Source organism: Vulpes vulpes, chromosome 1, assembly GCF_048418805.1.
Source record: "Vulpes vulpes isolate BD-2025 chromosome 1, VulVul3, whole genome shotgun sequence".
Lineage (NCBI taxonomy): Eukaryota > Metazoa > Chordata > Mammalia > Carnivora > Canidae > Vulpes > Vulpes vulpes.
The window spans coordinates 71,782,093-71,800,204 of record NC_132780.1 but is presented as its reverse complement, the minus strand read 5'-3'; the positions used below and the strand labels follow the sequence as shown (position 1 = coordinate 71,800,204).

Genomic DNA, 18,112 nt, shown 5'->3' with positions numbered 1-18,112 from the left:
TATCCTTGCATCATATAATACGTCTGTGCACATCATTCATGGAGATAGTTTCACCAATGATTTTAAACAAGGCACTTAAAAAAATATAAGTGTGGGGGTTCATATTGATTGATCAGATTCAGAAACTATTAAATTGTTTTCTCTCTCCTTTGAAGACTCTTCTGATCATGCTATGTTCCTTCTCCCTATTCCCCTGGGGAAAGTATGGGCATATCCCAAAGGCCATCTACAGCCCTACCCTGAGAAGGTGGATGGATCTGGGAGGACCACAGGGGTAGATAGTCAGAGCCCCATTCCCCGTAGCTGTAGGCTACTAGTCTGGTTTTGGGTTTTTGTTTTGTTTTATTTTTCAGATTGGAACCCTTCTGACCAGTTCTTGTCTCTCACCCAATCCCGAGCCCTATTTTGTGGAGGGAAGAGGGCACTCTACCTGAGTCACTGCTCCTGAGGCTTCAAATAGGGTGTTGCATTCGCCTTCATGGTACTCTTCCTTACATTCCCGGCAAAAGATGAACTGCAAAAGAACACACACGTGTTAGGGATGTGTTTGTTGGCAGCATTTGGATATAACATTTCCCCCCCAAGCTCATTATATTTATTCCTCTGATTTGTGTGATGGGTTCCGTGCCAGATTACTTTTTGCAAAGAGAAATAAAGTTATATTTCAATGGTATTGTTTATTCTTTCACTAAGTAATATTTCAAGCACTATAGCAGGGTTTCAAAGATGCGTGAGACACGGTTCCTATCTGTATGATGTTTCCAGTCTGCCAGAAGAGACAATAATGCAAATAAATACCTGTAGTAGAGTGTTACTGGTGTTAGGATATGAGGAAAACAAGTTTATTCAAGAATTTCACATCCAAGACCTGTTTACATACACGGGGGATTTATATGTTTATGTTAATAGATTTGGTTTTGCATTGAAAGCCTATTGCGGAAAGATGAAATGAAGTGGGTCCCCTACTGATTCATGTGGTGAAGTCTTGACCCCCAGTACCTCAGGATGTCATTGCATTTGGAAAGAGGGTCTTTGAAGAGGTAAGTATGGTAAAATGAAGTTATTAGAGCAGGCCCTAATCCTCTATGACTGCAAGTGGAAAACAACACTGCTGTTGTTTCCTCAGTGGAAAACAACACTGCTGACACCTGGTTCCTGGGCTCTTAGCTTGCAGAACTGTGGGAAAATAATTGTTGTTTGAGCCCCCTGGTCTGTCGGACTTGGTTATGTTGGCCTCAGGGACTAATACGTGGCCTGGAGTGGGTCTTCTCACCTGATGATGGTGCTCCTTTCATCATTCCCACATTGCAGAATGGAAGAAACCTGGGGAGCACCTCCACCCTTTGTGTTGTGGGAAGGAAGCTACAGAGTGAATGCTGGAAAAGGCAGCTGTCCCCTCTAGGACTACTCCATCGTCACCAGCCATGCTCTAGAGGGTTTGGCTAAGGGGGTGGGCTCTGCAATTGGACACATGGGCTTGAAGTCATCACCCTGTCACCTGCCAACTGAGTGAGACACCTCAGGAAGCCACCTTGGCACCTATGCCTCAGATATGTGCCCTTTGAAAAACCAGGGTAGCAGTAGTAACTCTCTCATCGAATCCCTGTACGAGGTAGGGGAGCTAGTACGCCTTAACTGGCATACAATATTTCTAAAAATATCTACAATATTTCTAAAAATTGATTTCTAAAAATCAAGCTGGTAACAGCCAGGTACTGTTTCCCCCCCACCCCGTTTCACAGCTGAGGAAGGAGCTGCTTTAGTAGAAAACAGGTTCCCTTCAACGAACATTCTCTAACACACTGGGGAGAAACACATCTCACAGTAGAAACTGTATTCAGAGGCGATGTTCCAGGGAAGAGAGCAGGATCAGTGATTACGGAGTATGGGCAGGGGTGGTGGTTTTCTAGCATCAGCCCAGGATGAGCTGGTACTCTTCATGGAGAGGTGGGTTCTATGTCTCTTTTGCTTGAATATGGATGTGTTCACTCCTTGACCAACAGCACATGGTGGAAATGATGGCATGCCGCTTTCTGGGCCCAGGCCTTAGGAAATTGGTGGCTTCTGCTCCTGCCAGTGGCTCTTGAGAGGCTCGTGCACAGAGGAACTGAGGCCGAGGGCCAACAGCCCTGGCTGGGCTTTTAGCAGGCAGCCAGCACTGACTTTGCCAGCCATGAGTCTGAGCCATACTTCCAGGGGAACTTCCAGCCCCTGGATGAGTCACCCCAGCCGACCCCACATGGAACAGACACAAACTCTTTACAGGACCCCGCCCAAATTACGGCCTTGTTGGAAAAAAAGAAAATAAGGCAAAACAGGAACAAGATTGTTGTTTTAAATCACTGAGTTTCTGGGTGTTTTTTTACACAGCAAATGATGACTGATATAGTCACGGTACCAAGAATCTGGAAGACTCAAAAAAGTTGCAGAGGCTTAAAGTTGTATATGAATATTCTATAGCACGAGCTGAGAAGTCAGTGCAGTTTTGCTTCAGGTAAGACCCCAAATAAACAGGATGCAGAGAAGTCCAGCTTTATCCCCTAGTATATCACCACCCTTCCTCACCTCAGAAAGAACAGCCTATCCAAGGGTTCATGCTGTCTTCACCACAGAGACAGATTTCCCTCCTTCCCTATGTCCAATTTCTTGTTTTAACAGCTTGTCTGAAAATTGTCTTAATCTCTGAGCATACTAAACAAGAAAGGCAAGTATCTGGTAAGGAAAAAGCCTCTATAGATATGATGCAACCTACCTTCTAGCCACTATTTCCAGAGTATTGTAGTCTTATTTCTTCTCACAGCAGGGAGACTGGCCCCAATTTAGTGGGAACTAAACTTTATTTAAAGATTCAGGTTGTGGGTCACCTGGGTGGCTCAGTGGTGGAGCATCTGCCTTCGGCTCAGGTGGTGATCCTGGGGTCTGGGATCGAGTCCTACAGCGGGATCCCTGCAGGGAGCCTGCTTCTCCCTCTGCCTGTGTCTCTGCCTCTCTCCCTGTGTTTCTCATTAATAAATAAATCAAATCTTAAAGGATAAGAAAAAATTCAGGTTGGTAGGAGAGGGGTGTGTGTCAGGATGTCTTTACACAATTCACCAACACTACCAGGTTTTAATTTTTGGCATTTTTATTTTCCCTGAACTGAAGGCTAATCCAGTAAACAGTGAGTGAAGTGGATCTCAGAGCTTCCTCTTAAGATGAAAAACAATTTTTTTTATTAATGTGTCTGCTCATCTTTAGGTTTGCCTCAGAGCCATTTCTCTGCTTTCACATGCTATGTTGGAAAAATGCAGGCTGTATTGTTCAGTCATTGAGAAGAACCCACTGTGTGATTTCACCCAGCGCTTTCTACAGAAGCAAGTCTGATCTCTCGGCGTGACAGGGAAAACGCTTCACATCTTATTAGCTCGTGGATGAGATATAAAATCAGTTTCATGGTAGAGGAACACCCTGGAGGTTGATCAGTTTGTCAGAATAAATAGGCCTTCCCTGACACAAAGATATTAAATCCCTTTCACACTGAACTACAAACAATGGACTAAAGAAATAACAGAAAAGGAAGAGCACATGAAGATGAAGGCTTGCCCATTTCAGCATGGTAGAAGGCAAGCAAGAAAGCTGCAAAAATTGGCTGGTGGTAATTTAACATTAATGCGCTTGTTAATTTGCTTCTATTCAGAGAGTATAACTTGAATGTAGAGATCAATGCAGTTGGCTTCCTAGTTGAATAACTTGAATCTTTCTCATACAAAACAGGGAAATATCTAGAAGGTCTAATCTTGAAAATGTTTAGGGTTTTTCTTTTCTTTTTTTAAGTAGGGGAGGGACAGAAGGAGATGGGGAGAGAAGAGAGAGAGCATCTCAAGCAGGTTCCATGTCCAGTGCATGAGCCCCACAGAAGGGTGATTCTCATGACCCTGAAATCATGACCTGAGCTGAAATCTAGAGCCAGACACTTCACTGACTGAGCCCAATCAGGCGCCCTGAAAATTTTCAAATTTTTAATCAGGTTGTTCAGGATTCAACGAGGTGCTTGTACAAATGCTTAGGCCCTTCAGTTACCAAACTGTGTACTGAGGCACTCTGGGGTGCCACAGGAAGCTCACAGGGGTGCAGTGGGATATTCTGATTTTTTAAAAGACTTATTTATTTATTCATGAGAGAGAGAGGGGCAGAGACATAGGCAGAGAGAGAGACGCCGGCTCCTCTCAGGGAGCCTAATGTGGGACTTCATCCCTGAACCTGAGATCATGTCCTGAGCCAAAGGCAGATGCTCAACTGCTGAGCCACCCAGGCTCTCATATTCTAAATTTTTTGAGGAACACACAGTGACATTCACTTTTAGACACTGTCTGAATGACTGAATCAAGGCAGTTCATGGTGTTACTGTGGATTGTGTTCCCCTTCTTTTAATGACATGTTTTTGCAGAGCTGGGTTTTGGTTACTGTGATAGGAAAATGACTACCAGGGGGGAACTGAGTGGTGAAAAATCAGAGAGGAAGACAAACCATGAGAGACTCCTAACTCTAGGAGACAAACAAAGGGTTGTGGAAGGGGAGGTGGGTGGAGGGGGGATGAGGTAACTGGGTGATGGGTGTTAATAACAGAGGGCACACGATGAGATGAGCACTGGGTGTTATACTATGTGTTGGCAAATTGAATTTATTTTTTTATTTTTTAAAGATTTTATTTATGAGAGAGAGAGAGGGAGAGGCAGGCAAAGACACAGGCAGAGGGAGAAGCAGGCTCCATGCAGGGAGCCCGATGTGGGACTCGATCCCGAGTCTCCAGGATCACGCCCTGGGCTGAAGGCGGCGCTAAACAGCTGAGCCACCGGGCTGCCTGGCAAATTGAATTTAAATAAAATTTTTAAAAAAGGAAAAGAACTATCATGTGAACAACTGTCTGCAACAGGAGATGTAGTTATTTAAGAAAAAAAATAAAAATATTCTTTCTTTCAGTTTATGTGAACTACCTTTTCAAATGACTATTACATGGCTAAGACATTAAATTCTTATTGATGTTACTTGGACCTAAATTATTTAATAAACAAAACCGTTTGGATCTAAGTATTTGATAAACAAAACTATATTTCTTTGGCACAGGACCACCACAAAACACTTATTGAGTTGCTTGGGGCACAACAAACAGAGGACAGTTGGGGGATGTCTGGCTTAGGCATAGACAAAAGTCCTTGATATAATGTTTTGGGTCAGTTTTCAAACGCTGCCAGTGGTGCAGATATTTCTGGAGAAAGAGCTTGAGAAGAAAAGTGCTCCCACATTTTCACATTCAGTCTGCTGACCTTGCATGTCTCTCATCTAGGGCACATGGATCTTGTTCTAATTGACAACACAGGAGGCTACAATTCACCTGGGACTTGCTATTAGCGGTGGTCTCACATTTGCTACTAAAGATACCTTACGAGCAAATACTAATTGAATGGAAGGGACTACCAAACATTTATCTAGTATACTTTTCCTGAATTGCTTTCTCCTGAGATAGATCTGATAAATGCCACCAATTTCTGCAGTTAAAAACAATTTTTTTAAAGCCTCTTAAAAATTAGAAACGTAATGCATCCTTCTAATGTTGGCTCTAAAGTCTATTCCCTATTAGAACTGGTTAGAAAGCAATATGTACAAGCTGTATTATCTCAGCTCCTACGATGTTAGCTTTTCATGTCAACCTGGCTGGACTGTAGTCCCTAGTTCTTCGATCAAACACTAATCTGGGTGTTTCTGTGCAGGTATTTTGTCGGCCTATAACATCTATACTCAGTTTGCTTTAGGGAAGAGAGATGATCCTAGATAATCTGGGTGTGCCTGATTCAATCTGTGGAAGGGTTTTAAGAGCAGAATTGGGGTTTTCCCGAGAGGTAGAGTCTGTCTGTGGACAACAGCTTCAGGCTGTGCCAGCCTGCCCTTCCTGGAGGCCTGCCCATGGGGTTAGGGCCAGCCTGGTAACCTTACAGTCACATGTCAGTTTTCTCTCTGTGTATAGAGATGTGCATGTGCTGATACACAGATTTATCTAGATATCTATAGATCTATGGGGACAGCTGGGCATATTTATATATCTGCATCCACCTCCTACTGGTTCCGCCTCTCTTTTGGCTGGCTGACATAGCTCTGCTGCTAGAGAAAAAATTTTACTAGGTCAGTTAATTCTTTTGCAAATGGATTGATACAGAAAAACAAGTACTTGGATTTTCTATGTTATTTGCAAAATGGTAGTTCAAATCTCTTTGTGTCTATGTTTTCGATCCCAAGTACCCACGGGACAATTGCTCTTAGAAGTCAACACCAGTTATGAATCCCTGAACTCTACCTCTGAAACTAATAATACACTATCTATTAATTAACTGAATATGAATAAAATAGAACTATTTTAAAAAAAAAGAAGTCCATACCAGAAATAAGGTCATCGCTCCCAACAACAGGACAGTGTTCCTTTATTTGACACTGAATATGCTAATCCAATTCATTTTTCTTTTTGGATTAGCTGCCTGGGAGGTTCATGCCAAATTTTTCACTTAACTGTAATAACTAGGTCATCCTAGGTGCCTAATATGAGGTGTACAACTTTAAAACAACTATTTACCAAATGGGAAATTCAATAAGACAATTTTTTTCCCTAAGAAGTAATAGCTAAACCATTCTTACCACTGAAGTAATATTTTTTGCCTTGCAATTAATATGTGTTGACAATTCACTTTAAGGATGAATAAAATCTTGGACTTGGACTATACATAAAAGAATACTACATGGGACGCCTGGGTCAATGGTTGGGCACCTGCCTTTGGGTCAGGGCCTGATCCCAGTCCTGGGATTGAGTCCCACATCAGGCTCCCTATGGGGAGCTTGCTTCTCCCTCTGCCTGTGTCTCTTCCTCTCTCTCTGTGTCTCTATGAATAAATAAATTAAAAAAATCTTTTTAAAAAAAGAATACCACATTGTAATACATGAAATCACATAGTAGATATTTATAGTTTTAAAAATCAGATGTAGGGCAGCCTGGGTGGCTCAGCAATTTAGCGCTGCCTTCAGCCCAGGGCCTGATCCTGGAGACCCAGGATCGAGTTCCACGTCGGGCTCCCTGCATGGAGCCTGCTTCTCCCTCTGCCTGTGTCTCTGCCCCTCTCTCTGTTCCTCATGAATAAATAAATAAAATATTAAAAAAATAAGATCTAATTTAATATTTAAAAGTAAACCCTCTGAAGTCAGACAGACCTGGAGACAGAGGCCTTTCTCTACTACTTATTATCCTGCGTGATCCTAATATCTCTTTATTTTAGTAAAGAAGGAATAATAAGGTAATGAAATTTAACACAGATTCTGGCACATAGTAAACATAATAAATGGTTTTCTCATAAAGCTGTGATGCTTTATAGGCAATAAAGTGACAGTGAAGCCCCCTGCTAATTAAAGTGATTCCCACCATTCTGGTAATTAACTGCTGTTATGTAATTGTCCTTAAAACCGGAAACTCCTGGGACATGCTGGGCTTGCTGACCCTCCTAACTGCTGTATGGGGAGGGATGCTGGCCTCAATTTGCTTGTATACGTGCAGGGGTACTTTCACTGTCAATCCCCTAGACCATCCTGTACTACCATGGAGCTCTATGAATTGCCCGTCATGTTTATCACTCAATCACATGTCAGTAGAGAAGTCATTTGATTGATGTTTGAGTCTGATTTCCCACATGCCCATAATGGAGACATTCAAAAGGGGACGTTCCATTTTCTCTTTGGAAACATGAAAAAGAATCAAATGAACAGCTTCCAATGCAATCAGAACATCCAGTGTCTGCTGATCGATACAGTTGAGAGCCAGTTGGTACTTACAAGCAATGACTCTCAAAATAAGGGTTTGATCCTTAAAGTTGAATGATCTCTACATGAAAGCCCACGTTTCTTCCTGCCTGTTTTCTGTCACGACAGCATCTATTAGAAAGGCATTTTATTATATGCCGTTTATTTCTTTCCATAGCTCTGAAGTTCTGTGTTAAAAGAACAGGCGAGAATCAAATACTGTCTCAGGACCCCTTACTATAGTCAAGGGAAACATCAAAGCCCGAGGCACACATCTGTGCTTCTTTTGGGATCAGATGAAATGGTTTTCTTTTGGGTATAAGACTTCCCAGAAGATGGCAGCAGTGATATATATGAACCAGCCTCAGTGTGTTAAAAATAGAGTATTAGAAGGGTAAGGCTCCCCACGGGTGACCAGCCGCTGATACATGCAAAACTGTTCTGACAAGACAGTGCAACACAACGGAAGTGGTGTTAGATTAGAATGCACTAAAACACAATCTTGAAAAGAAGAAAGTCAGGTTTATTTCCTTTCAAGTAATCGACATCTTAAAATCACAGGCTCTCATGGTGGGAAGCAATCATAAACTACGCCACGCTCTAAATGTAAACAGACTAAGACAATCTTTTACATGTCACCTCCAAATGGCTAAAAAGAAATAATTTTAAGGAAGCTGAAAATAGCTCAGTGACTGAATTCCTTTGTAGTTTTCAAATTCTATACGAATCATCCAGGATGGTTGAACAGTGCCATCCGGATTCCCACAAAATACTGGGACATTGACACTTCCCTCCCCCAAATTACTTTTGTTTTAGGGGTTGCCACCATGAGAAACCCTTACTTCCCTTGTTTTCATTTTCATTCATGGGGAGCTCTTTACAGAACTCTTTTTGAAAATTTCCTTTTCTTACATCATCATGATCTCATCAAGGATTGTATGTGCCCATTCAATCTTCTGATGTGCAGTGCCTTAATGCACACATCCACTGTGACTAAGATTCAGGGGGAAATTTTTTTTACCATCTGTCTCAGAACCAGAGACCTACTGGAGACGATGAGTTCACACAACAAAGAGACCATGTCCCCTAGCTGACCTTCACAGGGCTGACCTCCAAACTTCGAGTCAAGAGGGGCTAATGAATGTGCCAGATGGCAAAAGTGGTGCTGCTGGTACTGCTGGACATTGACCTGTCCAACCTATAATTCTATTCAAAGATATTTAAACTTAAAAAAATATTTACTTATTTTGAGAAAGACAAAGAATGAGCAGGGGGGGGAAAGGGACAGAGAGAGAAGCAGGCTCCCTGCTGAGCACAGACCTGATGTGGGGGTCGATCCCAGGACCCTGAGATCGTGACCTGAGCCTAAGGTAGACGCTTCACCAACTGAGCCACTCAGGCACCCCTAAAGATATTTAAACTTATTTCCTACATCAAAATGTTTATAGTTTTTTAAACCTAAACATGTTTATTGGACATTTATTTTATGTTTTCTTTAACACCTTCATTGATATATAACTCACACAGTCATGGGCCTTAAAAAGTAGTTTTATATTTTTTGAGTGGATAATACATGTACACGGCACAAACTTGAAAGGTGCCAAATGTATATGTCTCCTTTCCTCCTTGGTCACCTACAATGCTTCTGGGAGATAATCACTGTCATCTGTTTGTATCTTTCCAGAAGTTTTTAATGCATTATATTTTATGGCAAAAATGGCATATAAAATATTGCATTATGCCTTGTGCTTTGCTCCTTGCTTTTTTCCTTCAATACATTTACAGCCTGTTCTCTGTAAGTGCATGCTGAATACCCCATTCGTTCTGAGCAGCTGCACAGTATTCTAGTTGATAGATGTACCTTACCGCCTCTAACCTGGCTCCTGAGGATGGCCATGTAGGTCTTTTCCAATATTTTGCCATTATGAACAAAGCCACAGGGAATGTTCTTCTCTATAGGTCAGTTTTGCACAAGGGAAAGGAAATGTGTAGGATAAATTTCTAGAAGTGAAATAGCGGGGTCAAAGGGCACGTGGAGTTTAAATTTTGATTGCACTTGCACACCTGCCCTCTGTGGAGGATGCGGCGGGCAGTCCATGCTCGGCAGCAAGGCATGTGAAGGCCTGCTCCCCTCTCCCCACTCGCTGGGTTACCACTGATGACCTTTGTCAAACAGTGGCTTGGAAAGAATCGCAAATAAACACAGCATTTTGGCTAAGATCCTCTTTGTCCACATTGTATCACCAAAGAGGCAGGCCCCTGGCCAAATAACTAATTCTGAGTCACTTTTGAGTCTTGGCCATTTGGCCAAACTGGGGTCAGACGTGGCCTGTGGTCAGTCCTCACCAGTCAACTTCCCTGCTTCTTGCGCCCAGGCTCTGAGACAAGGTGTACAGAGCCTGTCTTCTCCTTGCTCAGTCGGCCTGGATTTGGCTCTGCTTCCCCGGAAAGGACTTTAAGTGAATTTGAGCCTGGTGGCTTGAGACGCTGACAGCCGACAAACTGGAGGTCTGGGTCAGGGAGAAGGAAACAGAAGACAAGGGAGCCTTAGGCTCAGCAGCCAGGGCTGTGTCCTGGGCCCTCTGTGCTGCTCACCAGGCAGCCCTTACAGCAGGAGTGGGTGGGTTCATGGCAGTGATGCTTTCCTGAATTCCATCACTTCCTTTCTTCACTGTAACCATTTTATTTAAAATAATGTTTTTTAAAAAATATTATTTATTTCTTTCTTCATGAGAGACACAGAGATAGAGGTAGAGATATAGGCAGAAGGAGCAGCAGACTCCCTGTGAGGATCCCGCTGCAGGACTTGATCCTAGACCCCAGGATTACCACCTGAGCCGAAGGCAGATGCTCCACCACTGAGCACCCAGGTGCCCCAGCTGTACCTATCTTAAAGAACAATTCCTGTGGTGCTGGTCGTCACCCCAATCCATGGCATCTCCCAGCTTTGGCTTCACTTCCTGGCTTCTGGTTTCCAAAGGTTGAAGTGGGATTTGGCCACAGGCCGGAACTCTTATATTTACAATGCTCACACCCTCCACGGTCATCTAAACAAACTTCTTGGCGGGCAAATCTCGGTCTCTGAGTGGAAATTCCCTTTAGCATCTTGCAAGGCCGGCTCAATTTTGTTTTAAAACCAGCATTTCCCAGACCTTATGGAGCATTTGGCTCCTTCCAGACATGGAGCACTGGTCGCAGAGCATCAAATTCAACACCACTTTCAAATGTTGCCATTCATTAGTGGACCCATTCAAATATTGCCATTAATTAGTGAACATGTTCGAATATGGCCATTCATTAGTAAAATGCACAGCATATGTCTCCTAACATTTTTAACTGGTCTCTAATCCTTGTGACCTTATCATTTACAATCTGTAGCAAGGCACTAGACTTTGTAAAAATGATTACACTATGCCAGTCAAAACGTGAAATCCAAGCCATATGGCAGTTTGAGCCCAATTTGTCCCATGTGCCTGTGGGCATCCTTCTGCTCTCTTTGTATATCAGGGACACTGAACGCCTCCCTCGAACACCTGGGCCCGACCCCAGGCATGTTGGGTCAGGGTCAGTCTTGGCAAGGAGCCAAGCAAGTTGGTGGCACCCCCTGTGGCACATTTTAGAGACTTTTGTCTTTAGAGATTTTGCAGCTGAAATAATTCATCAACCAATCGATTAAAATATATCAAGGCTTTCCCGGGCATGGAGCAGTGTCAGAGGTGCCTTGGGAACTTACCTGTTCCCGCTCCTCTCCTTGCAGCCTCAACCAAAAAGTCAGGGTATTTTTCTCTTAAGCACTGTTTTTTTTTTCTTCTACCTACGTCTATTAAATGTTTGCCCCTCCAGGAGAAGCTATTCTCTTGTTGCCTCCTCTACATTGAAAGGATTTGTGTCTTGGTTCGTCTTATTTCCTCAGGACCCAGGGTCTGAAACACAGGAGGTGACCAATGTCTGCTCCATGCAGGCCAGGTACCCAGCTCCAGGAGCTCATGGCTATGCTTGGGAGGCAATGCTTATGGAGAATAAGAGAACAAGAGGGGAATATCACACAATCTGCGATCCTGTGCTGAACCATCTACAGGGAGCAGGTGTGCAGAAACTCCGAGATTTTGGGTGGGTTGGGGTGGGTTGGGGTCGGTGACTGAGCTCTGTTACCTCAGGCAGTGGCTTTCCCACCAAATGATAGGCCCCCTAATCGTGCTAATTCCAAGTGTTTGGGCGGTGCGAGCACTGGGGAGGTAGGACGTAAGGGGCTGCAGGTAGCTCTTCCTCCTGGGCACCATGGCAGCATGGGAGCTGCTCAGAGGCAGGGGAGGTGGTCGCAGGCAGGGGTGGGGATTGGGATGAGGGCCAGGGGGAGTGCAGCTCAGGGGGAGGCTGCAGGATTCTGGTGGTGGGGGGGGTGGCCGAGCTGGAAGAGGGGCTGCAGCTTGCGGGCTGAGCCAGGCTGAGGCCTGCGAGGAGCTTGAAAGCCTCTTGCATCCGCAGCACAGCTATTTTAGAGAGTCAGCCATGGGGTGGTGGGGAAAAACACTCATTTAGAAAATCAATCTCTGATACTGGGAATGCATTACCAATAAACCCCAGCTGGAATAGACTTTCCTAGAGTAATTCTGCAGCATTTCCGTCTGTTGGATTCTGAAACTACTGGCAAAAGGACACAGTCTGAAACAGCACTGTCCATTAGAAATAGGAGTGATTTTAAAATGTGCTCGTAGCCACATATGAGAGTAAAAAAGAAACAGGTGAAATAAATATTTAACCCGATACATCCCAAATAGTATTTTCTGCATGGAATCAATACAACAAGTTGTTGTTATTTTACTTTTTTTTTTTTTTTTCACGAATTCTTTGGACTCTGGCAGGAATTTTATAGTCACATCACATCTCAACTTGGACCAGCTGCCTTCCAGGTGCTTAGCCGCGGCTGGCGGCTCCCATGCCGGACAGGGAAGTTTTAGAAGAACTGTCTAGTCTGATGATATACACGGTCAGTATGGGAACAACAGAACAAAAAGAAGCAGACCACCTTCCACAGAGTGTAGGTAAGCAGGGCCAGGTGAGGAGCGAGGGGGGTGGGCGCAAAGAGGAGATAAGGAAATTAAGAATGTTCATGGAAAGAAATTCATGAATTTTTTTCTAACAAAGAATGCTCTTTACGTCGGGCCTTGGAAGGCTTGCACCTTGCACCTTGCACCTTGCACAATGATGTAAAGAAAAACCTGCAGAACACAGAACATCTGTCAAATTAAAGAAAAGGAGGTGTACGTGTCTGCAGTGAGAGCTTCCCCGTCATACCCTGTGAGTGATTTGTTTAAAGAAAGCCCGAAAATCAGGGCTGACCCGCGTTATCGCTAACTTCCCCGGTGTCACGGGTGCCTGATTTACCTGCTCGCTCACTTTGTCAGATCGTGTACCAGGGCAGATAGCGTCCCGGCCATTAATCATGACACACACTATGGATCCGAAGATGCACACAAAACCGTTTCTGATGTCTGCGACACCATCCTCCGTTGAAGCAATGCCACGGGAAGAACTGAATAAATATAAAGTCACAGAAATCCGCGATGCTGGGCCTGTTGGCTTGACAGAGTATCACTGGCGTCTTGTGAAGTTAGCCAACCTCGGGGCTTGGGTGACAAGGCCATTGTTTTCACGTGTGAATGGATCAAGCCAGAGCTCTGCGTTGGGAAGCCTTCAACCCCACCTGATTTGAGCAAGTGGACTTTCATCGGCCATGGTTTGGACGGATCCCGGTGAGTGAAGTGAAGGGCCAGTGACACTGTGGTGCCAAAGAATTAATTTTAGGTACAAGCTTCCAGTTATAAAATAAGTAAGCCATGGGGGTGTAATAATGTACAGCACCAGGACTGGAGGTAATAATCTGGTAGTAGATCTTATAAGTCCTTATCCATAGAAAAACAATTTTTTTTCATAAATAGGGAATTACGTTGCATACCTGAAACTAATAGGATGTCATACGTTAATTAACCTGAATTAAAAAAATTCATTTTAAAAGCACACACTAATGACAGAAGCTGAAATAAACCTCAAAAGCGTCTCTGGCCCTCTCCACGTGCACAACATCACCACGTGCATCACCACTTGGCACTTGGATTTTGGAGGCTAGCCACCCCCTATTGAAAGATTTTCTTAATTTATTCATGAGAGACACACAGAGAGAGACAAGAGACATAGGCAGAGGGAGAAGCAGGCTCCCTGGGGGGAGCCTGACACAGGACTCGATCCTGGGACCCAGGGTCACAACCCAAGCCGAAGGCAGTTGCTCAACCACTGAGCCACCCAGGAGTCCCCAGCCACCCCCTATTTAAAGTTCTCCTGGGCCTCAGGTGTTCTCTGCCCCAGGACCTCTGGTCTAGATTATCCCTCATGACGATTCCAGCTCGAAGCTTAGGAGAAGAGACAGAGAAGACGGGTCTGGATGTTCATTCACACACCAGCCTCCGCGGAGCTGAGCCACTTAACGCTTCTGTTTGTGTTCTCAGCACTTCTTAAAGAACGTTCACAGCTTGCACGCTGCATCGTGGCGGGAGCATTTCCCACGCTATCCTCCCCTGATAGGCATCTGTGCCCTGACTAGCAGACAATGGTGAAAGCCCACACCACTTACGAGGCCCCGTCCCCACCGAGGCCCTGCCAGCAGCCCCACCGCCCATCGAGGTGGAGGAAAGACTCCTCCGGACGAGTGTTAGCAGAAGATAACGCCGGCCTGGGGGGGGGGGGGGGCGGCGGGGAGCCGCAGGCCGAGCCAAGTGCCTTCGGCCACCCGAGAAATGTTATCTCCCGGCAACACACACCTTGCAGCATCTGACTACAGTGTAGAATGAAACTCAGGCTTACAGGACTCTCTCCCAAGTTTTTTTCCCCTCCTGATTTTATTGCTTTGCTAAGGAAGTAGAAAGAAGCTAATTAAGTGCACCTGAAGAGCAAATACCTGGACTCCGCATCTCAGAGCTGCCAAGATAACGGCAGATTGCGGGGGACAAGAAATGAAATGTCACCTATGTTGCTGCCTCTTTACCAGTACCTTTGGGTCCCAAAGCACAAGGGACATTCATTAAGCCAAATAACAATGAATAGAGAAGCATAAAAGGTTCACTTTTCGGTGCCCTCTCCTCCCCTTCAGTTTGGTGGCAGAGAATGTTAGAGCCATGGGGCCCTGGCAGTGCCGATTGATCACCCTTATGGTGGAAAGGCACCCCGTTCCTTTTGCTGTTGCTACTCATGTTGGAACATAATATTATTCTGTATTTTTAAAAAATTGCCCAACGCTTTGGATCATGCCAGGCATAATGGGCATTTAGTGAGTATTTTTAGGGATAATTATAATGATCTAACGCCTTATTATTTGAAATTCTAGTTCTGTCTGTGTCTAGCATCAAATTTTCAAAAGGCTAATAGCTCATAAAGGAACCTTTGCTACGATCCTGAGGATGAACGGCAGACTGCTCACGGGGTGGGCTGTTGGTTTGAATGGCATCACTCGTCAATGCCATGAGCATTTGCTGAGACGCCGTGCTGCACTGGGCAGTGCGGGGCCCGGGAGCATGGGGGGCGCAGAGGAAGAGGGCAGCGGGCCTCGGGGAGGCTGGGTCTCCACCGAGCCACAGCCATAGCCTCTCCTCATGTGTGTCCCGCATGGTCCTCCTTTGCCGGACTAACCCGTAATAGTGGTACTTTGATTCCCAACTAGGAACTCACTTTGGGCAGATGTCCCTGACCCCAAGCCTGGGCTCACTGCTTTCCCTGCGTGCTCATCAGCCCGTACTGAACCCTGACTTCATCCTATCATCTGTGCCGGGTGTGTCCTCATCCAACATCCCCCTCCAGATCCAAGTTCCTTGAGGGTGGGGACATAGAAATGCCCACCCATGTGTCCCGAGTGCTGCTCTCTCTAGCACTGGGCCCTGAGTCTATTTGTGATTCCATGGAGCCAAGAAGGAAACGGAGACCTCCTCGGACAATCACACTATAGCATCAGCACTGTGACAGGGGTCAGACCCGTCACAGGCCAGAGAGGGTTTGCTCCCTCCAGGAAGTCTGGCCAAATTCCATAGCGGTAGTGACACTTCAGGCTGGAAGGGTACGCTGGACCAAGTGAGATGAGAACAAGACAGTCCTACAAACTAAGCTTGAATATGGTTTCCTGTCTCAGTGACCCTGGCGGTACTGGCCCCGTCCAGTTAGTTAAGATCCAAAATTAAGACAACAAGGTGTATCAGGATGTCCTCCTGTTTCCATGATCTGTAATGATACATTTCTATGACTCCATGTTCAGAAATGCTTTTCTGTAGGAAAGGGTATCATGGTGTGTATCACTCCCTGCAAATGACATGAGTCACAGATTTCTTCATCAGAAGGCTCTGTGTCCACGCAGTGACATGCTCATTCCAAACAAGCTGCAGAACTGTGCAGATGGCCACACCTTCCCCTTTGTTGCTGAAGAAAACCTGACACCCTCATCTTTTAAGTCAATGCCAACATACTTCTGAAAAACGTTAGAGTGCAAAGTTGTATATACCAGGTCAGCTTTCCAGCAGAAAAGTATAATCTCCTCTGATTTCCTTTTTTTTTAAAAAAGATTTTATTTATTTATTCATGAGAGACACACAAGGAGGGGCAGAGACATTGGCAGAGGGATAAGCAGGGTCCTCACAGGGAGCCTGATGTGGGACTCGATCCTAGGACCCCCGGATCACGCCCTGAGCCAAAGGCAGACGCTCGACCACTGAACCACCCAGGGGTCCCCGATTTCCCTTTTTCAAAAGGAACTGATTCTTCTATTGTGACGGTCTGACATAGGTTTATTATTTTTTATTTTCATTGACAGCAGGAAGATTGACTAAGCGATAAAGTTGCTTCTTATCAGCTCCTTTGGCTTGACGACTCTTTGACCTGAATACTGATTTATGTCCCCAAGCATCTCTCACAGACCTTTACTTTAGTGCCGACCAAGAATAAACTGCATGGCGTGAAACAGGCTTTGTCACACGGAGACAAGATTTACAACGGGATTGGAGGGGAAAGGCCATTAATTGCCATTTGTTGTCACGTGATCATGTACCTCTTCTTCAAGACTGCTGCTCCTTTGTGGCATGTGCAGTTGCCTCTGAACTTCTTTACTGAGAAGTGGGTCCCCCAGAACCAGTATTTATGGCTGGTTCTAGGGGATGTGAATAGGAACCGGGGGTCGTTGAGGGCTCACCGCCAGGCAGCCTCATGTTCTGAGATTCACCTCCTGTGGGGTAATGTGTGAAGTGGTAACGGGACCAGGAGTAGGATTAGCTGCAAATCTGTGTCTTTGGCTTTCAATATGGCAGTTAAAATGTGGATTTTTAATTTATTTTATTTTTAAAAAGATTTTATTTATTTTTTCACGAGAGACACACAGAGAGAGGCAGAGACATAGGGAGAGGGAGAAGCAGGTTCCCTGGGGGGAGCCCGATGCGGGACTTGATCCCAGAACCCCAGGAGGCAAACGCTCAACCACTGAGACACCCAGGAGTCCCTACAGTGGATATTATTAAGGTGGATTTTTGCTCCTATCAGTTTTGAAAAATACACTTTACTTGGCTGAAGAGGGATGTTAAGTTAGTCTCAAGAATTAAAATAAGGTTCATGTTGGCAATAAACCCACTGACTAAAGAAGCTAATGGGCAGTCTTGTGGACAGGAATGACCCTCATGACCCTCTGGTTTTATCCCCCCCCTTCAAATATTGGCAATTTGTCATAATTCTTGTATTTGCAATTAAATCTTCCCACTTAGTGTCTGATTTTCTAATGTTATAAAGTTTAGTTTGGTGCTTCCTGAAAGGAAGCTTCACATTTCTGCTCTTTCTCATATCCATCAAAAACGTACAGTGGGGTGGCTTCCAAGTTCTCCTTTTGGAGCAACATGTAAGATTTAATGCTTCACTCACTGCTACCTGATAGGAACGTCTTAGTCTGTTCTTCTGCTCTGTGACCTGAGTCATGCTTTGAGTGCAATGGCTTCCGTGTCATGACAAAGTGGCTTCTCACTCAGTATTAGCTCAAATGAAATGCCTGGTAGGCTAATGGCAATAAGCTGACTTTCAATAAACAATTTCTAAGCTCCTTTATCCCTGGTAATTTCCATTCCACTCACATGGAATGGGTTCATCTCTCTTCTTGTTCAAGGATCAGCAATATTGAAATGGAAGTAACAACTTATTTCTATCAGTCGCTGCTCCTTACCGAGTCATGCTCGCTCAGTGCTATCAGCACAATCAGGGATTTGCAATCATTCTGCAGGCACTGAAT

General features: G+C 44.8%; 1 protein-coding gene across 1 annotated transcript in view; it reads right to left on the bottom strand.

The window, feature by feature from the left end:
• PRKN (parkin RBR E3 ubiquitin protein ligase) overlaps positions 1-18,112 on the bottom strand; it is a 1,279,940-nt gene that overhangs the window by 38,965 nt on the left and 1,222,863 nt on the right. Inside the window, exon 10 of the mRNA XM_026015949.2 lies at positions 431-514. Within this exon, the coding sequence (XP_025871734.2) occupies positions 431-514 (84 nt within the window). The remainder of the gene's footprint in view (positions 1-430; positions 515-18,112) is intronic.